We start from the raw sequence: 18,550 nt of genomic DNA on the forward strand, positions 1-18,550 counted from the left end.
TCTATCTATCTATCTAATCAGAACTTCATTATCATCATCAAAGTCATATGTTATATATGGATCAACATATTTACGTAAAAATTTGGAGGATATTGCAGTACATTATACTGAAGAAGAAACGCCTCTGCGTTGGGTTTTTATGCAGGATAACGACACAAAGCATACCAGTTGTAAAGCAAAACATTTTGAAAAATGACCAAAAAATTAATTTGTTAGAGTGGTCCGTTCAATCTTTCGACGACAACGCGATAGATCTCTGGTCGAACATTAAAAAGGCAGTATAAGTCGAAAAAACAATAAATAAAGATATACTGTGGAATGTAGTTGAGCAAACATGGTTATCAATTCCAAAAGAACGTTGTCAAAAATTAGTTGAGCAGCTATTGAGCCGCGTTGTTGTGCTCATGTTATAGATAATAAAGGTTTTGCAACAAAATTTTAATTATATTATTGTGTTATTTTTAATATTTATCTATTCATTTTATTTTATATTCATTAGGTATTGTAAGACTATTTTTTTAACCGTCAAATTGAGTGTCGTTAATACATTTTTTTATTATAATTTGTTTGTTATACAGTTAAATATTTATTAAGATGTATTCTTATGATATTTACAGTATTTGTTAGTGAACAATTATATTTCTTGTAAATAGAGTAAACGTTTAAAAAATTATGTAAGCTTGCGCAATTTGATGTAAACTAATTTAATATACTACCATTTTAGTGAGTAATACTTTTTTATATTTTTATTAAATATGATAAACACAACAGAATAGTTACTTTATCTATCGTAAATATTTTTATACCAACGCAGAATCTCTCGAACAAGATTGACAATCTTCATCTCTCGTGTTTTTAATATTTATGTACTGGTTTTTACCGGATTGTTAAAAGTTAACAGAGATTCTGCACAGGAATATTTGGTGAACCAAAGGGCACCGGACCGGAAATTGGCTCACTGTTATGTTCAGTGATGGTAGAAACATCATTCATTACGGATACGAATAACGAAGAAGATGTTTATTAATTTACTACTCATAATTAGGATCACATTTATAAATATATCAACATTTTCGCATTGTTTTAGCAATATATTAAAAGAAATCAACTATAATCGATACATGCAAAAAGAATAAAATGAAATCAATTATATCATTTAGGATACAGAATTGTCACGCCTACTTAAAACTCGAGATATTTGTTTTTTCAAAAAAGAAAAAGTATAGTATTATTTTATAGAAATGTTCTTCTATATAAGAAGTCAACATTTTTTTAATGTAAACTGACCAAATAATTACCATAGTTGACGGTATACTAGTAAGTACTTAAAGTATTAAAATGTGGAAAATAAAGAATCATTACAATAAAAATAATTTTATTCAAAAACAAATGTCGTACTAAACGGATAAATGTATAATGAACATTTATAAATACAGCAGAACTAATATGTTCATGATTATTACTATTAATTATTATTAATTATTAATAAATTCAACAAAAGATCATTCATATCTAATATTAGAATTGAATACTATATGGCATTTAAAATTATAATTTACATTACACAAACAGTCACTCTTTCGTATAAAACTGATTGATCAATTTTAAAGCTACCCCATTCGTCCAACCAAATCCCGATTGAACCTCGTATTCTCCACCACCTCCGTATTTACCAGGGAATCTGGCGTCGTATTTCTCAAACATCGCGTGAGTTTCTTCGAAACCTATCATATTTGCGGTTATCCATCTCTTTGCCAATTCCGTTGCAATCTCTTGGGCTTCCGAGTGTCCGGATTTGTACAACCCTGTTATCACGATATCCTGGAATGGCGCCCAGGAATTCGGAAAGTCCCACTGCTGTCCTGTGGGAATCAACGATGTTGGAATTCCTCCTAAAACATTAAAACAATTTAAGTATTTTATTTTAGTTTAAAACTAATGGGGGTCTTCGTAATATATATATATATATATATATATATATATATATATATATATATATATATATATATATATATATCATATTTAAAACGATTCAAATGCATTTAATTAAATTTTTATTATATTTTATTTATATAATTATCTGTATGTTTTTCACGTATTTCTAGAAAATAATAATTATTATTTATTTGTAAATTCTTATCTTATCAAATAAAAATAAGTGTGACGTTAAATGCGATGTGATTAGAGTTAAATAAATTTTAAAAACTTGTTCTTACCTTGATATTCCATTATGCCATAATTTTTCAGGTATTCCACAGCCTTGCCTCCATAAATTTCAGATTTGGTTAAATCATAAGTCTCAGCCCATAGGGGTGTGAAATTACTGGTGTAAAACTCCCTTCTGATTTTTCCTAACTTTAAATCGAAATCGTGCCAGATTCCATCCTTTTCATCATATAGAACCTCTTCAATTGCTATTTGCAACAAATCTGATTTGGTCTTCCAGTAGCTGCATTTTTCTTCATCACCTGCAATAGGATAAGTTCAAATAAAAGCAGAAATTTTATTATTGACAATTGTTTACCTAGTGTATGGAAAAATTTCGATATTTCAGCATAGCTTTTACACAGAAATGAATTAAGATCAACAGGTACCACTCTGGTGGTTTGGGTATGACTTAGTTCATAGGTTTCGGAATCGAAAATCCATCTGCTGGAGAAGTCCCATCCGCTTTCTGCAGACGATCTAATTTCTGCGTAGCATTTTGCCTAAAATATTTAAATTTACACCTTAGAATTTAGTTTATACAAATTCATTTAATATTATTAATATTAACGGTATGCAACCCATCTACCACATATATTGTATGCATTAAATTTTAACATAGGTTTTAATTTTAACATCTTTGACATCTGTAATAATAAGTAGAATTTAATTTAATTTACGTAATTTTAAAAACAATAAGATATAATTAATATTCAACAGGTCTATTTTTTTGCTTGACACTTTCAAATACGTCGAGTAACCAACACTACTATACTTAATGCAAAAATTGATACTTCTCCACTTTCCTCCATAGGGAAGATAGAGGTTAACCTACATAACTCCTATTTTTTGTTGCAGATCAAATTTTGTGGATAAAAGTACTGTACTAGGGAAGACATTAAATATATTATGCTTTTTTGTAAATAATCTTCATTGAACATCAAAAAATAGCAGAGTACTTTATTTACAAGAATACCCTTTCAATTAAAATTAGTGCTCAAAGTTGTAGTCTTCGACTTTGATCATACTTATTAATTCACATTTCAAATGACTGCTTGAATTCCTCAAGCACTTCTCAATCATAAATCAAAAAAAATATTTTTAGACGCAAAAATTAATTCTGCAATAAAAAATGGAGGAATGTAAGAACTCAGAATAACACCCTACCCGCTCCGGGGGGTGGAGGTTAAATAAATTTAGCACCATTTTAGAATGTTATTTCTTCTTCGAATTTGTATACTTTTTTCAAAGACTATTTATTACCCGATTACACTTTTATAATATCCAGAATATACATTTAAAATGTATAATTTTGTTATTTATAATTCAATTTTAATAAATTCTAGCTCAAGACATATGGTAAAATCTTAAGGCATGTCACAAAAAGCTCAGTTCTGAATTCAACAAATTTTATATTGCGATTTAGTAAGTCTGTAACAGAATTGGAAATGATCTTTTGATTTGTTAAACTAGATCATGTAGTAACATGTGTAAGTGAGGTGTCATTAGTGAACATGGTGTAACAAATAAAATTCTACGTCTCATTGGCACTAAGAATTATACTAATTGTGACAACTAATACCCAAATATGTGTTTTAATTCTCACAAAGACATACGAATATTCAATATTTTTAATAATAAAAATGTTAAAATGGACCCCTGATAGCAAAAAAAAAAAAAAAAAAATTGGAATCGGCGGGCCCAAGCTTGCGTTCAAACCAATGGGAACCATTTTGATTAGCTTTTATAGATAAATTGAATTGAACAATTAAAAAATTTTATTGTTTATCTCGTTTCCTGTTGTACTTTAATTACAATGTTTTTTAATAAATGTACTTATTATGTAACAATATGTGGTTAAAATTTGTCGGATAAGTTATAAAACACCTATTATATTGAACAATAGCTAGGATATATAGATATCGAATTTTAAAAAAATTTATATTAATTATGGTAAATAGGTCATACGTATATTATTTGTAAAATTTAATTAATCATAATTTACAAAATCATATTATAAAATTCATAAAGACTGTTTAAATTCGAACAAAAATATATATAGATTGAATTGATTTTTTTACCTTCTCATCGTCCAATTCAAAAATGGAGCCCATCTGAATATCTTCAAAATAAGATTCCGGCCTTGGTGTAAAATTGTTCGTCGTGTAATGTGCCATAACATATTCCTTCCCATCCTTCTCTACCACCACACTTTTCTCATTTACCCAATAATTTAACTCCTTCTCAATAGATCCTATGTTTTTTCTGAGCCAGTCTACATCGTTCGTTTCCTGTAAATATTCAGCTACCGTCATCGTTAACACTGGGGGTTGAGATCTGTTTAGGTAGTAGACACGGTTGCCATTCGGAACGAAACCGTAAGTTTCGACTAGATGAAAACAGTTCTCTAGAATTCCTGTAAGTTAACAAAACAAACGTGTATTCCAAAATTTCTTAAATTTAATTAATAATTTGAATTCAAATATAAAAAGTCTTGTATAAGATATAATTAATATTAATGATTACATTTTGAAAACAATTTGTAAATTTCTTTTTTGTGAAAACGAACAATTATAAATTACGAAATTACTACATTTAATATCTTTAAACGTGATGACATATTGAAAAATAAATAAATGCTAACGGGAATTACAATTGTAATATGTGGCATCGCATTCGCAGTACGTGCACTTTTACAAGTCGCGCTGTAACTTTCGAATTGATTCTCCGAAACTCTACTGAAATAATAAGAAATATGCAACTATCCCGTTAAATTGTGCAATATTTGATATTGAACTATTTAAAAGTAACTTTCATAACTCTGATTATATTTTTAACGAAATATTATATATTGATACATAATATTATGTGAAAGATTTTTGTACATATTTTTTTAATTAAATAACTAAAATTATTAATAATTACATAATATATAGTACAAAAAATCTATATTTTAGAAATATAATTTTCAAAATACTGAAACTGATACAGATGTTTAATGTAATAAAATCAATACATTTTAACGTAACAATGTTTTAATAAATTTAAAAATAAAACAAAACTAGTTAATAGTTAATATTTAAAAAATCAACATTTTATTTAATATTTATAAATTTAAAATGTTACCAAACACTGTTTATAAAAATTAGTAATTAACCGTTATATTCATTTATATAATATAAATAATATATTTCAAATATATAATAAATCAATAAAACAGTTCATATTTTAGAAAAACAAATATTAAATATTTATAATGACTATTAAATATTTTAAAATGATAAATCAACAAAAGTATATATTATTAAATAATTAGTATATTTAGAATGTAGACATTAATTGAACTCTAAACTATAATATTAACATACTATAACAATATATAATTTAAAACAGAAATTTAATTTTTGATCAAGGTGAAATACATTAACGTTAGATATAATATATTATCAAAAAGAGATAATTTAAAAAATGTGTTAATTTGGCACTTTATTTTTTTTTTGTATAGGAACGCTAAAAGAATTATCATTGAACTGAAATGAAACAGTTCGTGTCAAGAATGCAAAATAAATGAACAAGATAAGTCGTTACCGAAACTGTCTGTTAACATAACGACCACATGTTGTCATATTATAAATACTACCACTATTTTTACAATAGAAAATTTAAGTTAAATATGTGTTTTACATAACATATTAACTCTACATCGAAAAACAAAAATGATTATCAGATACTTTAATAATTAAATTGCTATTTATGAGAAACAAACTGTAATATGTGTTTAAAATTTTATCGGCTTAATTTAAATATATTAAATAATAATGTAATATGAATAATAATTATTTATCACAATATTTAATATAATTTTTTGATTTACTTACCTTTACTAGTTTCAAACATCTCACTTAAGAGTAACCCCTTGATGATCCAAAGACAATCCCAGTAATAAATCTCCTTGAACCGTCCTCCAGGAACAACGAACCCATTAGGTACCGGAACCAGCGTGTATTTGCTTTGGTTATCGAAAACGTCGTCCTTCACCTTCCTGGCCAGTTTGGGCCAGATCTTCACCAATTCGGCAGCAAATTTCTTGATCTTCTCGTTAACGATCTTATCCAGAAAAGCAGGATTCTCCTTGAAATCCCGCGGGATCCAGTCCTCAATTTCGCCGATGGTTTCAAAATTCTCGTCGAGGAACTTCTGAAGCAATTCTTCCGGCGGTTTGCACTGCGTCAGTTCCATCAGCGATTCGAAATCGTCGCTGGTCTGTTGCAAACTCCTCAAAATGTTCATGTCGACAAAAGTCTTGGAATCCTTGAAAATCCTTCTGAAATGAACGACATCCAGAAGTCGATGGCTGCACTGTATTTGCCCGAAATCGGTCTTCTTGCATTCACAAGCCATTATTTCTTCGCCGTCTTCGTTCGGTTTCACTGCAACAACTGATTTTCGTCACGTCGCATCCGTCTGGTACTCCCCACAGATGATCCACTAATGTTTTATTTCCTTTATAGGCAATTTAAAACGTACGTTGGTGTACAATTTGTTTCGTAGCTATTGTCTTAACTGCGCGCCTTTTACTAATTAACCTGGACTTCGTGCAAAATTCCATTGGCTAATTTAAACTGAACTAGACATAAGACTGTTAATTGCTCGCAACGCCGAAAAACCACTCATATCCTGTGGATGTGTGACCTATAATTTATATATGTACAAATTATAAATAATTACACGTAACCTTCTGAGAAAAGTTAGTAATTGAATAAAAATGTAGGAAGGGAGCGAATTGTAATAAAAATTTCATCACACTTGTTAAAGGTTGGCCAGGGTTTTATAATCGAAATCGGTTTTAGCATGAAATTTGCTAACAAATATTTTACTTGTACAATTCACACTTTTACGTAATATTACGTAAAATTACATATACGTTAAAATATTTTATTAATATTTGCGGTTAGCTTCGATGCGAAATAAATCAATTTAAATGTCTTATCAGAAATGAACAGGAAAATTAAGAAAACATTACGTCTAGCTTATACCTGTTGTGAATGAAACACACACTCATTGAATATTCATTCTTGTGTTTCCTGCAAAATGAGTATATTTTAATAATTACTGTAAAGCGAATGTTAACTCAAAATGTAATAACTCTCATCCTCTTTCTAGATTTTATTTGTCGGGAATTTAAATATGATATTGATATTCTTATTAACGTATTTGATTTCCTGACAAATAAAATGCTATAGCTGTGCTGAATGGTGATTTTTCATATTGGCATCATGTTGATCACCTTTAGTTTCATCATGTCACGAGGTTGTGGTAAAAATAATAAATTAAGTTTATTATAAAGTATACAAAAACTATTATTTACAGTGTCGGAAAAATTTATACGTACCTGTTTGAAATTGACGAGTGTCATTATTTTAGAGTTTTCGTTAGCTTTTAAATGAATTAAAATAAATCAATTATAATAATCCTCCTATATATAAATTTTTATATTTTTCCATTATTATATTTATTATGGGTAGTCATGTAATGACCGTTGTTAAATAAAGCATTAATATGAGTACATTTTTATTAAACTGTTATTTTACAGCGGTCATTACGACGTAAGAACAATAAACTGATTGAATAACGGAATTGTTGTTAATAAAAAAATTAGGGCCATTTGTGTTGCGAATGTGTGAGTCACTACTTCAGAAGATCCCATAATAAATTACAATAATAAATCAACTACGTACATTCGGGTCAATATGCAAGGTTGTAACCCGTCAACTCATTAGTTCCTAATTTATTTCCTGTGTATGTTCCACCCTTTTTCTTAATCCAATATCTCCATCCTGTCCTACTATGTTTTACCACGAAACTCATCTTGATTTATTTAAGGAGTTTATAGTTTTTGAATGTTTTAACGCTACACAATTATGAATTGTTATTGCGAGATTTTTTAAATCAATACAAAATGCGAAACTGTGGATGTGATGCCATCTATCAAATAACTGTGGAGAAACTGTGAAAGCTTCTTTCAATGTGCTGTACTTTAAGTGAAAATCTATAGATGTCGCAACTATATTAAATTCAGCTGAAAAATATCACGTTACTTTCTAAATTTTTAAATATTCCTAAAAAAATGTTTGACATAAACCGTTCAATGCGTGACTATTACTCAAAAATAAATTTATATAACATGGTTAATATTTTTTACCGTCATTAAAAATTTAATATATAGAAGAGTCGTATTTTATTGCGAAAGAATGGCAAAGGGACCAAAGTTAATTACACAATAAACACTTTATGGGTCGCATTTGCAGTGTAAAATCAAAAACATAATACCCTTTTAGCGTTTGGTGTTTGCTTTCGGATATTTTGTTCGCATTTCGTGCATTTTATTATCGTCATTCAGGTAGAGAGTAGACAGAGGAGCCGTGTGGCAAAAAAAAAAGGTTTTTATGGTCAACAAACAGAAGCGATCCTGTGGTATAAAAGGGTATTATTTATGTTAACTGGCGCCGCTGGGTGCAAAAAAATAAATCGACATCCATAAACTCAGAAACTATCGGTAGCGGTAATTTATTGGGAGGAAGACAGGCCGAAGACACGATTTCAAAAGGGAAAATGTTCAGGATCTTGTATCGCTTTTATCATTGTAGGCGCCTGGTGTGGGAGGTATTATTTTAAATGCAATTTAAAAATAGTGAGGTAATTGTCTAAATCACTGCAACACATTTTTAATATATGTTTTTATTGAAAACTATTCTATTAAACATACACACGTGATAACGCACTTGTAGAGGAATTGTGGCAAAACTTGTAAATAAATATCTATAAATAATTGCCCAAAGAATTTCAGATATTTCATAGAATATTTTAATAACATATCCTTTTTTTATTTTTTTTTATGAATATTTTATTAAATTTTGTGCATATAGCATAAAAATATATTTTAATAATCAGTACCTTTTTTGCCTTTTTTTATTACACATCTTATAAACGTATATATTAGTATGATATGCAAAAAAATAGCACATTCAAATAAATATATTTACGTTTTGTGCCACTATAACTAACAATAGCAAGAATTTATTTTTAATAGAATATATTATTTTATTGAATAATAGTGAGAAGAAAGAAACATTGCACTCCAGAGAAGGGGGAAATAATAATGAAAATGAAACATCAATCTCTAGATATTTCTGACATCGCTAAAAACTTATGATGCTCCCGAAAAATGGTTTACAATATTTTTAATTAATATAATAATACATCCAATTCAAAATATATTTAATAAAACGTCATAACAAAAAAACAACTAAATTATAAGAATCAGTAAATAAAATCCTTTTTTGTCTTCCAGAACAATAGACAAAAAACAAAACTAATAGAACAATCAAACGTTGTTGAATGAAGAAAACTTAGTAAGGATGCGTTTCAATAAAGAAGCCGTTGTAATAAAAATAGAATATTCGAACAAGACTAAACTTTTGTACCAAAATAGATTAATTATCATCTAGAATTTTGGTGAAGAGTACTTTGGAGTGATGAATCTAAGTTCAACAGAATCGGATCAGATGGTAAACAAACTTTGAAACACGGTGGAGGAAACGTTATGGTTTGAGGTTCCTTTTCTTGGCTTTATTTGATACCACTACAAAAAAATATTGGTAGCAAAGACAGTCTCATGTATAGAAATATCATGAGAGATGAAATAGAACCATTTGTCAATGATATTTTACCAGTTACATGAATTTTTTTGTATGATAATGATCTGAAGCATGCGTCCAAAGTTGTTCAAAGTTAGTTAAAATATAAAACTGTTGAGATTTTCTATTGGCCAGCCCATCCGGATCTAAATACTATTAAAAACTTGTACGAAATGAAATCTAGATAAAACACCAAAAAGCATCAAATTTAGATGAATTAAAGAGCCGTGACATTTAATTTCAAACGACTATAAAAACAAATTGGAGAATGGGAGAAAGAATATTAAATAAAATATAAAATATTTTGATTACATTTAATTAGAGGTGTGCTTTTCCTAATTAACGTTAAGATGGTAATCTGTGCTATCTGGCCAGCATTGTATATCTGGCGTTACCTCACCCTATACAATCGATTTCTATTCCAGTGATGTCAAATAGGTCAGAATTTCGATCAACACGCTCAGGATCATTAAAAAAGTGTAACTACTGTAGTGCCATGAAATTGTTACAGTGCATGTCGATCAGAAAAACGAATAGAAAAACTTTAAATATTTCAAATAATCCTTCTCTAATTGATTGAGGAAAACCTTAGAAATTATGATTTCGCTAATGAACCACTACCAACGAAATATAATGTTGTAGTTAGATAGGATTTTGTACCAAACCATTTTAACAGAATACCAAACCAAATTTTGCATGAAATAAATATTAATTAGGAAAAATAGCCACTCAGTTTATCCACCTCCTCTACAAACAGTGTATATACATATATCAGGTGTTATCATATGGTAAATGCTTTTTATACTGGACATAATATTTGAAACATTATATAACATTGCTAAAAATTATGCAATGGGGAATGCAAAACATAATAATTTTAGAACCTGTATAATCGATTTTCTTTCCATTTTCCAGGATCATAAAAATATTATTAAATAAATTAATATTAATTAAATATAATTACTGGTAGTATACCGCCAATAAGAAGTTAGGCCCAGATCTTCTAGGAGAACGAATAGGAAAACTTTCAAATAACATTTTACTGTCTTAAACCTAAATTGATTGAGGTAGACCTTATCAGTCTTTCAACCAGTCGTTACCAAGGAAGAAGAATGTTAAGGATTGATCAGATTTTGTACGAGACTGTTGTAAGTGAACACCACACAGAGAAACAAAGTATTTAATAACGAACCGAAATTTACTATATTCCAGAGCATGGTATGGTACACATAAGAGACTCCAAATTACAAAACTAAAACTAGATTCAAAATGTGTTTGTCTTAACGTAAAGCATAGTGGCGGATCAGGGATTCTTTTTATCATTTGAATGAGACCATTGCATGGGATACGTGGAAGACTGGGTTATTTTAGGCACAAAGAATACTATGGAATACTAACGAAGTTATGTCAATGATGAAACATTCTTCAAAATTAATAAAAGAATAGCTTGGTTCAAATAAGATTAATGTTATGAAATGACGGATACACTATTGATTTAAACTCAATAGAGAACCTTAGGGAAATTTAGACCAAAATATTTTAGACAAAAATTTGAAAAATGGTGATGAGTGTCTACCTGAGGGAATTTGGTTACTGATATTTATTAAACTCTATGACAAAAAAAATTGAAACACGTTGTAAAAGCAACCACGTTTCTTAATCAAAATCTTGATTATATGCTTTTCTTCAAATTACTATTTATTTACAGTGACGAATTTGATACAAAAGTATTTTGTTTTGCAATGTACTTTCGTGAAATGTATAACGTCCTTTTAAAACTAAATATGTATAATATATAATATATATTTTCAAACAGTTTAATGTTTTTTGTTGTTGCAATACTTATGACCAATACCGTATGTAAGGCCATTAATTATTTAACAAAAATATTGATAGTCTCAATATGGAGAATATGAATAAGATTAAAATAAGATTTAAAGAAAATATTGTAATAGCTCATTAATAATTTACACTTTGGGTAAAATAACAAATTCGTACTCTTTAATATAAATACAAAGTCTCTAGCAAAATAACGAATTATATATTTTTACTTTTAAATTAAAAAAAAAATAAGAACGTTTGACCAATGGTAAAATGTTATTGTTCTATATCAATCACTTACAAGATACTGTGGTCAACTTAAAAACCACACGTAATGTTGTGTATTGTGATATGTCATCAATTTTTAAATATAAACTAGCACAATATGTAAACTGTATGGCCATCTCGGAGATATAAATAAAATTTGAATATATAGTGGATGGATTAGTTTCTCTAGTGGTTGACTTAAAACAATGTGGAAGAAATAATTTTTTTAACCTAATTTTATTCAATTTTGTTGAGCCAAAACGGAGTTATCGATTTTTATGTTTTGTTACACAACCATATGTCCTAAAAATAAATAATCAAATATTTTTGTCCATATTTAGGTAAAATGGAAAAAAAATGTTTTTTGTGATATACCAGGACCATTTGGAACATTGAAAAATATTTTTAACGTCTTCAATAATATTTTTTCCCATTCAAATAATTTAGTCATCAGTACACATCAGTATTTTAAGTTTATATTTCGCCAACATAAACAAAAAATTCTACAAATTAGATTTTCCACATAATTATTTGTTGTAGTTTCGTCTGGTCTTATATTTATTGGTTGCATTCTTACCACATTGACAACTACAGAAACAGTTATCAAAACGAGTATTTAACTATTGTGTTTTTTTTCAACGTTTTGAATAGTGAAAATAAAACTATATATTTAACCATAGAGCAAAGAGAATTTTATAAGGTTATTTAGTTAAAATTCGTAAAATAATAAATTTTTGTAAATATAGCTTTTATTGCAGTTTCTTTACACATTAATATTTAAATGAAAGCTTCTTAATACTTTTATATATTAAATATAATAAAATTAATTTTATTAATATAAACTTGTCTTATTATGCTTGATTAGGAAGAAATATAAAATAATTCTTAATGTAATGGTTCGTAATAAATTATTCATAAGAATTATTTTCAATTTCTTCCTAACCAACAGTAATGTAAAACAATATATTAATAATAAAATGAATTTTATTAATATTATTAATTATTCCTTTCTGTTACTTTCAGTATTTTATATCTACGGTAATTTTTTATATATTATAACGAATAATTTTCAATTCTAATATAGAATTATTACGATGATGAGCCATTAGTATTTTTTTAATTTTAATAGATATATTATAATCATATTTTTATAGACAATGTAAATCACAAACTTATCAAATGGAAATAAATATTTTATAATTAAAAATGTTCAAATAAATAAAATAAGAGTCTAAAAATATTACAGTTTATGTTCATGTGCAAGTAAATGACCTTACCTTCGTTTCGAAATTTCAGTAAAAGAGTAGTAAATATTTCATTAATAAATTTATAATACTGATCATTTAATAAATTAACACTTTTCAACAAGCAAAATTGTTATAATTTATATAAATGTCTGGGCAAAAATATGCAGTTTTACGTCAAAAAACCGTAATAACCATTCACAAGTTAATATTTCGAACGAGAACGCTTTTCTAAAGCAACAGCACAATTTCAATTTATGTAATAATTTCGAAATGAAAAACGAACGTCCCACCCATATTGACCGGCCGAGTCACAACAATAATTTTAAATTACAGAGCGGCACCGAGATCAAATCGAAAACGGTTATCGGACAACTAATATCCCAATAATCTTTTTTCGCTTAGTCTCCTCCTTCATCCGACACTCGGCTCCGTGTTTATATCAAAAGCATAATGATACACTTTGATATACGTACACACTACCCCGCATAATGGGCTGCGGCATTAGAAATTTGTTGCACAATTTCGATTGTTATTATTAGGGATAAGTCGGGTTCTCCGCTCGGAACCACCGACGTAGCAGAAAGTTCTTTACAATTATACATGTGGAAGAAGAGCTGTAGTAACTATTTGGTCGTCGCTAATTTGTTGATCGGAATGTGTAAAGAATGGGAGAAGGATAATAAGATGCAACAGTAGTTATAGATGGACATTATAAAAGACAAGAGGGTCCCGCGTCGACCGATTAAACAGCGAGATGAAAGATTGGCAACGAAATCGCTTCCACGTCATGGTATCTGGTCCGGGCGTTTCGACATGGCAACGCGGCGGCCGTACCGGTTCCATTTTTTTAATTCGGCCAGGGCAGCGGGCAACACTCCGTCATTAAACTGGGGATACTCATGCCGTAACACTCTGTGATCGCATTCTTCAATAATTCATCGCGGAAAATATGCTGCCGCCTCGCCGGACCGAACGCATTCCCCTGCTATGCAAAAACGCAAAAATCCGACCGGCCGAGCCGTTCTCGATTTTAATTGCAGAAAACCGGGCTGCGATGGAACTCGCTCATTTCGTTCAATAGCCTGAGATGAAATACGGGAATACCATCGGCCGTGTCATACAAACAGATTGCCCACCATTAGAAGCGTTCGCCGACCAAACCTCTGCGAGAGTGGCGTTCGCCCGTTTAGATTTGAACGTTCCGCGACCACTTTTATGCTCCTCCAAAATAAAACGTACAAACAGGTGGACGTACAAAAAAAAGTAACTGTTACAACAACGAAACATCAAAAAGTCGAGACCAGCATAAGTTACAGAACTTTCGCCAGTTGTCTGTCACGACGCATAAATGGATTGGTGCAGGTGATGTGTTCTACCTGAAGACCCTTAAGTGCACCCGTCCTTTGGACGGAACCGAGACACCCACAATTACCCCCGTCTCGTGTAATATTTCATGCAACCACAATTGTTAAATTCAATTAAGGCGCAGTAAGCGGGTATGTGGGTGAAGTTTGTCCATTCATGTTTTATTAATGCGATTAATATTTAATCGAACATCTTCGGTTATTGTTTATGGTGGTAGATTTAATGATACGGATACGTAAAACTTGTTACTGGCTTTAATCCTACACGTGTATTTGAAAAGTTTTCTATTTTTTTTTGCCAGATTTATTTAACACGTGAGAAATAAATCAATATAGGGTTAATGAAACAATGGAAACTTTCAGCCCGGCAATTCATTCGAGTCAGATTCATCTGTTGCGTTGTTTGTTCAATAAAATTTTATTGATCCATTCAGGACTTTCTCCAGGCTGTTGTAATTTCGAGGAGTTCGTGCGACAGTGAAATACGAGTACAGATATTTATTGATAATCAGATATAACGATGATTGATATATTTATAGCTCACTAGACTGTATTTCACACAACGACATAATATAAATTAAGTATTTTTTATTTATTATTGGATAATTTAGAATTGTAAAGTTATAAGATGTGTTTTACAATTGTAATTAAATATTTGGTTCATGGATTCACCTTCATGAATCACAATAAAGGCAAAGAGTAAATTTTTATTAGTTTATTAACAATATTATAATTGCATATTATGTTCAATTTAATCACTTTGTTTAATTAACTGTCTATGTAAATGGTCACGCCTATTTTAAACAATATTAAATAAATAATATTCACAAGCGATAAAGGTTACATTTAATTATACATCTTCGTATGAACACACATTTCCACATGATGATTAAGTATTGACTGCATGAAATGGAATTTTCTTTATGTCGACCTACTTTTAACGTAAATTTCGTGAATTTAACAAAATATTCTAAATTTAAACTTTAATTATATTAAAAAATTATTCTTTGATTTAAATTAGTAAGTATTTCATTCAAAATCTAAATTCTTTTGTCATAATGTCAAATAAAAATTCTCATATTTTTTGTATTCTAATTGAATTATTTTTAAGTTAGTCTTTTATTGTGTATATATAAATCATTATAATTCATGATTATTCATATTACTACAAATTGATGATGAATAAAAAAAAACAAAAACTTTTAATTGCCATTTTATTTTGCAAATCACAATACTAATACAATAACTTAATCTATTAATAGTAATAAAAATACCTTAATATATAAAATTATACTTAATTTTCTCTCAAATAACAAACAAATAATTATTATATAGAATTACAAAATCTGAGATCGTTTTACAAATAAAATATCTCAAAATGAAGTACGGGATTATTCTCTAGAATTTTAACATAATTCAGAAAGAAAATTGGTATAATTACAATAAAAAAATCCGTAAACCAACTGTATTAACTAAATTCATAAAATGTAATCTAAATTAACTCATACTAAACTATATACAAAATTAATTAAAAAACTAACATTTTGTACCATAAATACTAATACAATACAAAAACTCGTATTAAACAACTAATTAATTTATTTTAAACTGCGAGATTGGGTCCCTTACAGATATACAAATTTCATAAAAAAGAGTATTTACAAAAATATAGAATATACAAATATTTATGTACTTTTAACATTAACAACTAACCATTCACAAGAATAGTAATAATAATAATCTATTCGTTTCAGTAAACAGTTAGGAAAAAAGGAACAATTCACATATTTTATGTTGTTAAAACCTTTCAGTCTTAAAATACTGTTCAAATATACTTAAATTCAAAATATTTGTATTAGAAGAAGTTATATCTAGAACATTTGTCCTATAACATGTAGATATATCTTTATAGTACTTTTAATCGTTGTACAATTTTTTAAAAATAAATTTCGTGTATGCATAATTGCACATAAAAGATTTTAAAAAAACAATAATATTTCGTATACAAAATAATTGCACGACATCATCACCCAAATATTATCACCGAAAAAAGTCTAATTTGCTCTCTTCACTATAAATCCTTCCACTTGCAACAATAACTATAACTCACGCAACTTTCACGCAATAAATATCAACTGAAAACCGAAATTATCTCCCCATAATATCCGCTATGGTAAATCCAGTCTTTTTCGGAGGATTTTGGGGCGGCCTAGGCGGATGTACTTCCTCCTTCCTCATCGACAGATCGCTGGGCACGTTCTGGTTATCCATCGAAGTACTGGGACCCGGATCCGGAATCTTCGGTGGCTGACTCATGAACATCGGCATGACGTGAGGACTGGTCAAATGTGGCGGTGGATTCTGGCCATCGGGCGGCTTCAACAGATTCGGATTGTCCATGAACTGGGGTGCGTGTGCCAACTGATAGAAGTTGTGCACTCTCAAGTTCATCGGCGGCGTACTTCTGCCGCTGCTTCCGCCCGAATAAGTGGTGGTGGTCGAATAAGCCGAATTTGGTCTGTCGGCATCCAGTTGTCTCTTTCTGTAGGGGCCCAAAAATGAATGGGGTTCCATCATTTCGCTGGTGATTGTGGACGGTTTGGACGGATGGAGGTCACGGCGGATTTGCAATTGGGGATGGTGGATTGGAGCTTGTGGAGGCTCATCCGGTTCCGTGTCTTCGGGGTGTTCCGGTCTCTCTGGATGGTCGTCCTCGATAATTTCCGGTTGATCTTCCACACCTGCAAAGTCAGAAGTATTTATTAGTATTTTGAAATTTATAGAAGTACTACAGTTATTATTTAGAGCTTGTTTGACAATTACCTGGATCAATCTCAGGATCTTCATCAAGTTCGTCTTCTTCATCTAAATCTCTGATGTGCCTGCTGATGTGTCTCTTGGGTCTCATTGTGTAAGAGCTGCTCTCCTCGTGGCATTGGGTTCTTTCCGGAGTTGGCGAGCAAACTCTGATGCTTTCATCGTCTCTGGAATCCAACGATGGGCTTCTACCTCTTGAGGAGCTTCGTCCTGTAACAAAATCCGACCGTCAGCACTAAGTACTAAATAATTAAAACGAATGATAATATTACCTCTCGATGGGATATCGTCCAAATCATCCCTGGGTATGAACCCATCGTCGGGCACGTCGCCCACGGCATGTGTAAGAGCGTGCCGCCTCAGGTCGCAGTTCCTGCGGAACACCTTGCCGCAGGAGTTGCACTCGTACGGTTTGTGATCGGTGTGGGTGAGTAGATGGGTCTTGAGATTCGAGCGCTGGTTGAACGAACGGCTGCACACCGGACACTTGTGGGGCGATTCGTCCATGTGGAGGATCTTGTGCACAGCCAGAGTGCGGCTCTGGCAAAAGCCCTTGCCGCACTCCCCGCATTTGAAGGGCTTTTCTTTACTGTGAATGTATCTGGAAAGATAGAGAAATACGTGTAATAAATGATATTCGACATTTTTGTATTTGAATGGCTGCGAATGGGTTATTACGAAACCAACTCAGATACTGAATCTAACAGTGGATCTACCTAATTGAAAATTATAATATAACAAATGGAAGTCATTAGTCGGAGCAGCAGCCGTATAAAAGAGGACCGTGCAGCCAACCTCCATAGGTGCTCCGTCGATGCCGTGGTCTGTTTCGCTTATCTTGCCGCATCTGAAATTAGAAATGGCCGTGCATGTATCATCGGATGACCCGCGGTGAGACCGGTGTCAACCGGCTCTCTAGACGCACTCCATCTCGCCTTTTATCTAAATCTAGATCCCGCTTCTCCGTGCCATAGGTTTAAATTAGTCCTTCGGGCGACCAACACTAACTAATGGTCGGATTTAAACGCAAAAGTCAAATAACAAAATGTTCTTTTACTGTTTTCATTTCTTATTTGTTTTTTATTTGGGTGTTATCAAGATGGAAGTTTTGCAGTGTACAACTATGGTACTA

General features: G+C 30.5%; 2 protein-coding genes across 2 annotated transcripts in view; both read right to left on the minus strand.

Moving 5' to 3' along the window:
* Positions 1 to 1,364: 1,364 nt before the first annotated feature.
* Positions 1,365 to 7,208, minus strand: LOC109599871 (trehalase). The gene is made up of 5 exons (XM_020015924.2): positions 6,084 to 7,208; positions 4,287 to 4,621; positions 2,525 to 2,708; positions 2,217 to 2,468; positions 1,365 to 1,892 (listed from the first exon to the last, which is right to left on the minus strand). Exons 1-5 carry the CDS (start codon positions 6,604 to 6,606, stop codon positions 1,573 to 1,575), a joined length of 1,614 nt encoding a protein of 537 aa, XP_019871483.1. The 5' UTR covers positions 6,607 to 7,208; the 3' UTR covers positions 1,365 to 1,572.
* Positions 7,209 to 15,798: 8,590 nt separating this feature from the next.
* The window catches only part of LOC109600587 (protein bowel), a 42,724-nt gene continuing 39,972 nt past the window's right edge, over positions 15,799 to 18,550 (minus strand). Inside the window, exons 5-7 of the mRNA XM_020016757.2 lie at positions 17,691 to 18,019; positions 17,425 to 17,628; positions 15,799 to 17,342 (exon numbers count right to left, since the gene is read on the minus strand). Coding sequence (XP_019872316.1) covers positions 16,750 to 17,342; positions 17,425 to 17,628; positions 17,691 to 18,019 — 1,126 coding nt within the window. The 3' untranslated portion in view covers positions 15,799 to 16,749. The remainder of the gene's footprint in view (positions 17,343 to 17,424; positions 17,629 to 17,690; positions 18,020 to 18,550) is intronic.

Source organism: Aethina tumida, chromosome 1, assembly GCF_024364675.1.
Source record: "Aethina tumida isolate Nest 87 chromosome 1, icAetTumi1.1, whole genome shotgun sequence".
Lineage (NCBI taxonomy): Eukaryota > Metazoa > Arthropoda > Insecta > Coleoptera > Nitidulidae > Aethina > Aethina tumida.

Excerpts from the sequence above, each read along its gene's own strand:
- LOC109599871 (XM_020015924.2), bottom strand. The coding sequence starts at position 6,606 with ATGGCTTGTGAATGCAAGAAGACCGATTTCGGGCAAATACAGTGCAGC. Across the intron at positions 2,469-2,524 it reads GAAATTTTTCCATACACTAG|GTGATGAAGAAAAATGCAGC; the intron begins GTAAACAATTGT and ends ATCCTATTGCAG. Across the intron at positions 1,893-2,216 it reads TGGCATAATGGAATATCAAG|GAGGAATTCCAACATCGTTG; the intron begins GTAAGAACAAGT and ends TTAATGTTTTAG.